The 9700-nt window shown below is 36.6% G+C and overlaps 1 protein-coding gene across 1 annotated transcript in view; it reads left to right on the top strand.

Moving 5' to 3' along the window:
* LOC122077923 (DENN domain and WD repeat-containing protein SCD1) overlaps positions 1-9700 on the top strand; it is a 79526-nt gene that overhangs the window by 37486 nt on the left and 32340 nt on the right. The window contains exons 8-13 of the mRNA XM_042643811.1: positions 1269-1323; positions 1430-1513; positions 3272-3467; positions 3601-3730; positions 4664-4727; positions 4823-4867. Of these exons, the coding sequence (XP_042499745.1) occupies positions 1269-1323; positions 1430-1513; positions 3272-3467; positions 3601-3730; positions 4664-4727; positions 4823-4867 (574 nt within the window). The remainder of the gene's footprint in view (positions 1-1268; positions 1324-1429; positions 1514-3271; positions 3468-3600; positions 3731-4663; positions 4728-4822; positions 4868-9700) is intronic.

Here is a 9700-nt window from a genome sequence, read left to right as displayed (position 1 = left end):
CCCTCGACCTGCAACAAATAGAGGAGGATTTATTCAGTCGCATAGTTTGGGCTCCTAGATAATGGCGCCCTTGTGGCAATCTATTTGATTGAAGTTGGAGGGGTGCATCTAGAGTGTTGTATGATCGACCTATTCCTTTAAAAATAAAAGGAAAAATTTTATAGGACAATTGTTCGACCAACAATGATGTATGGAGATGGATGTTGAGCATTGAAGAAACAACATACAAACAAACTTAGTGTAGGTGCAATGAAGATGTTGAGATGGATGAGTGGTAAAACTAGAATAATGAAAGAATAAATTAGAGCTAGTTTAGTAGCTCCGAAACATGAGAAGTTGTGAGAAATTCGTTTAAGGTGGCATGGACATGTGCAATGGAGGACTTTGAAATTTGAATGCTCCAGTACAAAGTGATGATTTGATTTAGTGAAAGAGTAAAGAGAGTAAGGGATATGTTTAAAATGATTCCAGGAGGTGTTGAGGAAAGGCATGCATAGCTTAGGACTAGTAACAAGTATGGCTTTGAATAGAGTTGATTGGAGATAACTGATCCTTGTAGCCAACCCCATTTTAGTTGGGATGAGACTGAGTTTTGTTGTTGTTGTTGTTAACTTTTTATCTGGGTTTGGATAGGAGAGGGCCTTCTTGTATCACAATCCAAAAGCATATCCACCACATGATGTCATGCGACTTTTTTTATCTCTACAATAATAAGACAGGGATATTGATTTTCTAAGGGTAATGCTTGGTTTTGGTTTTCCTGTTCTCAGAGGGATATTAATTTTTCTCTGATTATATTTTCAGTAAGCTGTTTAAAATTATGAGAGCATTCTTTGAGATAAAAAAATTTATGTATCATGTGAGATTTCTACACCAAAGACATCCCAACATATGATTTGCCTCAACAATCCAGTCAAACCCACGAGATAGAGCGAGCTATGATTTATTTAACCAGTTCACCATTAAAATATACGACAGTGAAGGATGGTACAGACAGAATAATGGAGAAGGCTGGGAATACCCATGACTATGGTGCTCCTAACACGCTTCAAAAATCACCTCAAATCCCACCTGAGAAATAAAACTCCCCTGGCATCCTTGACATTCATGCTATTTGATTATATTCATCCAGTGCTGATCCATCTGTCCTATCAAATGTTGCCATTATATAATCTGCTAGTGTAGCTTTAATTTTAAAAGCATTAGAATGTTTGTAACCCTTCATAAACCACCCGTGTTCTTTTCTTCACTATGAATTTACTGTGCAGGTTAATATTTCTGAAATTCTTCGCATCAATTTTGAGTGGCTATCGTAATTTCATTGTAAGGATTCTCGTGTATCTTATTTCTTCTACTGTATGATTTTGGGTGCAATTGCTTCAACTCTACATCTATTTTGACTTTTGTTTGTGGAATCCTTTTTTGTCAGGAAAATGGTGCCAGTCATGTCTTTAACACACAAGCGTTTCTGAAGAAACGCTCTAGATCAACAAACCAACCACCAGAGTCCATGGTGATGCTACTTTTACCCTACTCACTGCTTTCTGACATCTTCTGAATTATTGTAAAATTTGGGGAATTTTGGTAAGATTTCCTATTTTTCATGGACAATAAAAATCAATGAGAATTTAGATATTCCCAAATAATTGGTATTGTGTTATTGGAGTTCCAAAATACTGAAAATTTTGAGACCATCTTGCTTTTAATCTGAAAAAGAATAAAATTTCATTGATCTTTTTCACCAATTTTCACAAATCGGCCATGAAAATCTCTACACTCCACATAATATATTTCTATTGATGAGAATCTACTTCATGATGTTATGAATTATCCAATAATGAAGTTATAGTCATATTCTGTGGCATGGCCACTTGGATTAAATATTCCAGGGCAGCAGTACCATGGGCACCCTATCCATGATAGTGATGGCAACCACCAAGTTCTGAAATCCATGCGATATTGATACAGAGATACAGCATTACAACCCGAAAATAAGAATTACTTTTCCACATGTACTCCTGTAGGCTCTATTCTTTTATTGTTACATGCAAGGAAACGGAAAAACTTTAGGGTGATAATGAATATTATTTTCTTGAGAGCACCAATGTAGATTTCTAGTCTTTTGAGTCTTAATTGTGTAATCATATACTTTCTTTAACATTTGTTGAAGTTTAATTGAAGATTTAACTTTCTCCACCAATGTTACTGTAAATTTGATCGGTTTTCTATTAATTCTAACTATTTCCACACACTATGAGCATAGAGAAAAATATTCACTGACTTGAAATTTGAACCTTTTTGTGGTCTCTGTTTTCTTCTTTTCCTCATTTGATTGGTAACTATAAATAGTATTTTAATTGACTGTGGCTGTTGCTTAATTGATGGTAAGAACTTGGGTTTGTCAGTGTGAAGATGCTGGTTCTAGTTCAAGGGCGGCCACTTAATGCGAAAATGCTGGAGTTTAGGATTGATCAATTCCATTAATCCCTACTAGGACCCTGTTGATCATTAATAGCATTTTCTTAGTGATGATGGGAACTGCACATCATGTTATTCCATTTTCATTTATGAAAATATAAGTGTGCATCATATCAGAATTGGTTTATTAAAGAAAACCAAACTTGAAACTACCTTTCCTAAGTTGACATATTTGAAACAAGAAGTCCAATCCAATTGTTGGACCTAATGTCTTTGCAAATGTATTATGTCTTGGAATATGCCAGCAAAGTTTATCTGTTACCTCCCAAATTCCTGTAAAATATAACATGACAATTTGTCTTTGAAAAGCGTATTCCTTTTCCTCTTGAAAATTCTTGGGGTATAGAAGTAAGAACATCAATAAGCGTCTGTAGGCATATGCAAGAAACTTGTTATAAGCAATTTTCCCAAAATACATATTGCTACCTTGAGTATGAGAAAAAAATTGTTTTGGGTCCTCATGCACTTTTTTCACTGAGGGCACATCTATTGATTAAATAATACTCTCCTCTTCAAGTTATCTGTAGTCTGGACTTTCTCAAGCACCAGAAAATGAATGAAGTCCGCCACTCTGGGGGTGTAAACTGTATAATTGTTCCTTTGATCATCTTAACTGAGCTGAATGTGGGGGTTTCTCTTTTGGAATGCATCTTTCCCATTTTCCCATTGTTTTAGCATAGTTTTTTCATGCTTCTGATCTAGAGATCTCTTTGCCTTTTGTATTTTATGGTACTGGGATATTAACCACAACCATACTTGGACTGAGAATACTTCTTATTTCATCTTCCAACAGATCACACAGTTCTTAGACTCTCATGGCTTCCTGGATTATTTGGAAAGAGGTCTTGGTTCAGATGAAAACAGTAATAATCTTTTAGACAAGTTACAAGATGCATGTGGGAGAGGTCAAAATCCGATGTCGATTCTTCCCTTTCCTTTGGCAGAACCTGAGATCATAACCATATCAGATCCTGGTGTTGGAATAGCAGGTGTCATTACTTTTTACTGTATTTGTTTATTAGAACTGTTTGGTTCGCATTCTTTATGTGCAAAGCTAGACAGATGAATAACATTTTCAAGTCTTGTCTATTAATTCAGTGTCCAAATTCTCTTCTCCATCAGGTTCAGGTGCCAAGTACTGTTATGACAGATTTCCTTCGAACATTAGAACAGAAGAGCAAGAGGAAAAGAGGAAATCAATTCTTGCAGCAGCAAGTGGAGCTCTGGAATATGCTGGAAGATATAATCCTAGGTATAAGCATAGTTGTCACAGCGCCAAGGCGAACCAAAGCGTTGCCTAAGCACTTAGGCCTTAGGCAATAAGTCGCCTGGCTTAAGGCAAACAAGGCGATCAAGTGTTATTTTTATTTTCCCTCTTTTCTAACATTATTTAGTATGCTGCATTCTGCATATACCTTTTATCATAAAAAATAAATATTAAACCACATCAAGTCGTCAAAAATCAACATTAAACCACATCAAATCATTAAAAATCGACGTTAAGTCATAAAAAATCAACATTTAGAGATATGTTCTTGTTCTATGATAAGTTTGACTGGTCAAATGATTTGATTTTTACATAAGTCATTTTGTATTAGGTAGAGCATAAAACCAACTTTCCAACAAGTCTAAGATTACTTAAATCTGAGTTTTAATGACAATGTTATATTCCGGTCAAACTTATTTTAAAGTGTGCGAATGTTGTTAAAATCCCCTAAATGAAAATAATTTTATGCATATAAAATAAAATATTATTTTACCGGAGTTTTGGATTTTAGCAATGTTTTACCATGATGAGATTTATGAAATTTTCATAATTGAGAAAAACTCCAACATTTGAAAGTTGAAAATCGCCTGTACAATCAAAAATTCACTTTCTGTTCTTGGATTGGGGGGGTTGACTTTTTATCTTTTTAGAATTTGATTTTTAAACTATTTTTATTGGATTCAAATGGGGTTATTTTCTTATTTATGAATAATATCTTAGGTAAATAAAATAAACTTAAATGATATTTGACATTAATCAGTGTTGTGCCTTAACTTAAATGATATTTGACATAAATAAGTGTTGCGCCTTACATTAAGGCGCTAGTGCGATAAGTGCAAATGTTTTTGTACTTTCTTTCCTTTTTCCTTTTGTCTCCTAAAATTTCCTTAACCCTCCCTCCCTCTCTAATTTTTCTAGCTCACCTTCTATTGATCCTGGTAAAGACCCAAAGGCGGGAAGTCTTAGTCCAAGGTCGAGGGCGGTAAGCACAGCTAACTAGCATCATGGTGACTCAATAATCCTCTATATATATATGATCCTTTGAGGTAGTCCTAAGCTGGCTGTTATAATTTACAGGCTGAACGAGAGAGGATGGTTCTGGACATTAAAGTGAAGTTGCAGGTGAGGCTCTTTTCACTGTAGTAATTGTTGACTGTAAGAAGTGGGTTCAGAAATAAAGTAGACTTGATTATCCCAAAATTGCACCAAATGTGTATGAACTATTAGTTCTGATTGATTGTTCGAGATCTATTCTGAAACATTTTCATATTCCTCAAAATCCAAAGTAATATATGGCATAACAGTTCCGCAACTTACCCACTTAACGGCTTTACCTCTAAAAGTTTGTCTGGTCCAATTCCATTCTCCTTTGAATGATCTGATTCTTCTCCTTCTAGGGCAGCATTTCCTCACTGAACCTTCCCAAACAGATATGGAAAATGGACAAGAGAAGAATAAGTGGTCCACATATTTTCTGCTATTCCAACATAAGCAGCAACTGGAAGAGGTAGTAATGGGCTTATCATTATAAATTATTGTGTAGGCAATCAGATTGCATTAATTTAAACCAAATAATTACCATGCTGAACCTTGGGAGCCCTGTGACAAACGAAATCCCACAAATAACAAGCTGTGGCTGAACCGCTGAAGAGAAAGACCCCAAAGAAGTAGAAAGCCCAGACTACCTTGTCTCCACTGACCACTCCCCCATGGTCTCCAACTATCTTCCTCCAAAACAACCCGTGCTCAGTTAGACTACAAGAAATTTGTGGTCCTGGATGCCACACAACTCTATAAATAATATCTGCAACTTTGCCATTCTATTCTATCAGCATCGTGGTTGTTTCTGTGTGCAATTCTTTTGATCAAAACTCCAGCAGAGTTCCAATTATCAAGCCACAGAACATATTTGCCCCATCATCTATCTGACATTTGACCATGGTTTCAACGATTTGTCTGTACATTTCTCCAAACCTATGAGCAATCAGATGGACATTTTGAAGTCTATATAGAATCATGCTTCAAATATTAAGAGTAAATTCGGTCAATCCAAAGACTTTTCTGTTTAGAAACCACTCTCCAAATCAGCTTAATGGTTCCAGCCTTGACATATTTGATTCTCCTTAAGCCCAAACCATTCTCCTTTGTAGGAAGGCCCAATTAATGGTGTGCACAAATCTATTATTGTCTGAAATATTCCGATGAAAAAAGCTCATCAAAGATTCCACCTTTTGCATAATTGAGTTGGAAATGGTGCAAGGATCGATTCAAGAGAGCAGAGGAGAAGGTAAGAGGTGAGAAGAGAAGAAGAGAAGATGAGGGGAGGAGAAGAGAAGAGAAGAGAAAAAGAGAAGGAAATGTGCAACAGAATGTGGAGAGAAAGATTTCTCTCCCCTTATTTGATTTACTAATACGAAGTAAAAATTACACACACCTCCCCAGGGAGGTGGAAGGTGAAAAATGTATTTACTAATACGAAGTAAAAATTACGCACACCTCACCAGGGAGGTGGAAGGTGAAAAAAGTAAAATTACAACATTAGACAATAAAATACTAAACTAGTGCCCAAACTACCCTTATTACATAAACTCTAACACTCCCCTCAAGCTAAAGAATAAATGTTATATATTCCCAACTTGCATAGAAGGGCACTAAATTGATGAGCGATGAGCCCCTTGGTGAGGATGTTAGCCAATTGTTCGTTTGTCTTTACAAAGGATTACAAATGTAGCCAGATTCAATATTTTCCTTGATGAAATGTTGGTCCACCTCAATGTTCTTTGTCCTATCATGTTGCACAAGGTTGTATGCTATACTCATGACAGTCTTGTTATCAAAATAGTCTCATAGGTGCCTCAATATCATATCCCAACTCTTGGACCAACCTTCTCAACCATCATGGTTTAAAGTTTCGGTGCATATTTACCGTATTGGCCGGTACATATCGCTATTGGTAGGCATTGATACGATACCCACCAATACATTGTAGATACTTTAAATTTTTTTTAGTATCGTACCGTGTCGTACCATACTCTCCGATACACATGATATTCAGCGATAAATAGGGGCTCAACTTATGTTTTTCAATGTGTATCGGTACATATCGAGACATATCGACTGATAACCCACCGATACGGATTGATACTCCAATTAAAACTGGTAGAACCCTCTTTTAACATATTAGTCACAAAATAGCAGAACTAGAGGGGAATTTTGGGGACTTCTTGGGCTTAAAAAAGTTGAAATAATCCATAATTTTTCTTCAAATCACAAGAATTGTGAACAGATGCTGTGAGTCAAGTTTTTGAACATTTTTCTCTTCAAAATTATCCCCAGTAAACGATTCCCCGAAACAAATTCGGGTGGGGTGCTTTGCCCCCTGCACAAGGTGCAGGAGACACAACCCACTTATTGGCAAGTGGGACCTCCATTATTTAGGAAAAGTAACTAGTATTTCTTGGATTAAACTGAGATCAGGCTTCACCAATGCACAGGCAAGTGCACATCATCCTAGTCGTCCTATTCTTAAAGAACCTCATACCTTATAAAATTTCAATTGAATGTACTTGTCTCTCAATACGATGTTATCCATTTTAGTTTTTATGCATAATACATTTTATATATTGCTTAATGTTTATGCATGATACATGTAAGAAACCTTATCCTTCTGAAAAATTTCAATTGAGTACACTTTGTCTCTCAATATAGTGTTATCTATTTTAGTGTTTATCTATGATAAATGTTATATATATATATATATATATATTTTTTTTTTAAAGCAAAAGTTTATAAAAATGTGTATCTTCTCCATTTATGTGTCTATCTTTAGCGTATCTTAGCATATCTCCGATACGATACAATACCCTCTGATACGTATTTTATTTTAGCTGATCGATATGGCGATTGATACTGATACTTTAATCCTTGTCAAACATAGGGGTTCACATGAACCATAGCCCTTAACTTTGCCTCTGCATTGAATCTGGCCACAATAGGTTGTTTTTTGCTTCTCCATCTGACCAGGTTACCACCCGCAAATGCACAATATCTTGATGTAGCCGTCTATTAAAAATTGAACTTGCCTAATCCGCATAACTGTAGCCCTCTATCCTCAGATGTTTGTGCTTGGAATGTAATAGTCCTTTCCTTGGGGTGGACTGCGAGTACTTGAGGACACGATACACAACATCCAAGTGCCTACTCTTGGGGGCATCATAAATTGACTCACCACCCCAACTAGATAGGCGATATCTATGTGTGTTAAAGAGATATCGATCAGCTTCCCTACTAGCCTCTGGTATTTTCCTGCATCAATAAAAGAAGGGTCATAGTCTTCTCCTAGCCCGTTCTGCTCAATAGGAGAGTTTGCTAGTTGCAACCCAACATCTCTGTTTCTTTCAACAAGTCTAGAACAAAATTCTTTTAACTTATTTGATTCCCTTTTTAGATCTTAGTACTTCAATCCCTAAGTCCTTTAAGGGTCCCAAATCCTTAATCTCAAAGTATTGGGCTAAGTAGGTTTTCATTCTAGCTATCTGAGCCCTATTGTCTCCAATCACCACAATGTCTTCTATATAAACAATAATGTCTATGATGGTATCATTACCTCGTTGGGTAAATAAGATGAGGTCAGCTTGCCTCTGGGAATACCCATTATTCAAAATAGCCTATCTAAACCTCTCCAAGCAGGCCTTCGGGGATTGTTTGAGGCCATACAATGCCTTTTTGAGGACACATACTTTCCCTTCAGTTGTAAGGAACTTGAAACCAGGTGGAATTTGCTTTACATTTCCTCGACTAAGTCACCATGGAGGAAAGCATTCTTCACATCCAGCTGCTACAATGGCTAGTCTTTATTAGCTGCCAATGATAAGAGAACTTTTATCGAATTGTGTTTAGCTACAGGAGCAAATATCTCTTGATAGTCAATCCTATACACCTGAGTGTAACCTTTGGCCACCAACATAGCCTTGTATCTCTTACAACACCATTTAATCGGTACTTGACTATATAGACCCATCTGCATCCAACTGAACTCTCCCCCTTGGGAGGTCAACTAACTTCCAAGCATAGCTCTTCTTAAGATCCATCATTTCTTCCGACATGGCTTACTTCCACTTTTGGCTTAGACATGGTCTCAATGACATTCTTGGGAATGGAGGAGAGAGCAACAGGAAAGGTAACACCTGTAGGAGAGATAGCATCATAAAAAAAAACATTGGGCTATGAGATTAGTACAAACTCTCTTTTCCTTTCAAATAGCAATGGGAAGATCTAACTCAAAAGAAAGGGATGGAGTGTTACCCAACTAAGTAGGGTGGATCTCAGAATGTGGATCCAAAGAGGACTCTTGGCAAGTCTGCTTAACCTTTCTTTTGTAGACAAGTAATTCCTTCTCATTTCCAACTACCCCTGAAGTATCAAGAACATTAACAACATCCACCTATTTATGTTTTCACACATCAAAATGAAAAGGAGGGATAGACAAATGTGGACGGAAAAGGGATAACATCAGCAGCCTCTTCACTCCCATTATGCTTCCCCTAAAGAGGATGTTGACAAGGAGTAAAAAAAGGAACATATTTAATAAAATTGGCATATTTGGAGAGAGTCGCCTTTAAGAAGTGGGATGGTAGCACTTATAGCCTTTGGTAGAGGGGGAATATCCAAGAAAGCATTTTTGGGCCTTAGGTTAATGTGGAGGCAATTCAACATAAACCAATTCTACAGGAGGATTGGAAGTCATTCAATGAACAACACAGTTTTACTAACCAACACCTCAAAACAATAAAATAGATACTGAGAATACAATAGAAAATGAAGAAAAGATAAGGGGAATAGGGGAGGGGGTAGGGTAGTCTCTCTCAGACACGGGTTTCTCACCCACGACCTCTCACCATCACTACATCTCATAGTCATTGCCTCTCATAGAAAGGGAAATTAATAACAGAAAAA

This window comes from Macadamia integrifolia, chromosome 5, assembly GCF_013358625.1.
Source record: "Macadamia integrifolia cultivar HAES 741 chromosome 5, SCU_Mint_v3, whole genome shotgun sequence".
In the NCBI taxonomy this organism is placed as follows: Eukaryota; Viridiplantae; Streptophyta; class Magnoliopsida; order Proteales; family Proteaceae; genus Macadamia; species Macadamia integrifolia.
The sequence above is the reverse complement of the archived record's forward strand: the minus strand, read 5'-3'. Positions and strand labels throughout refer to the sequence as shown.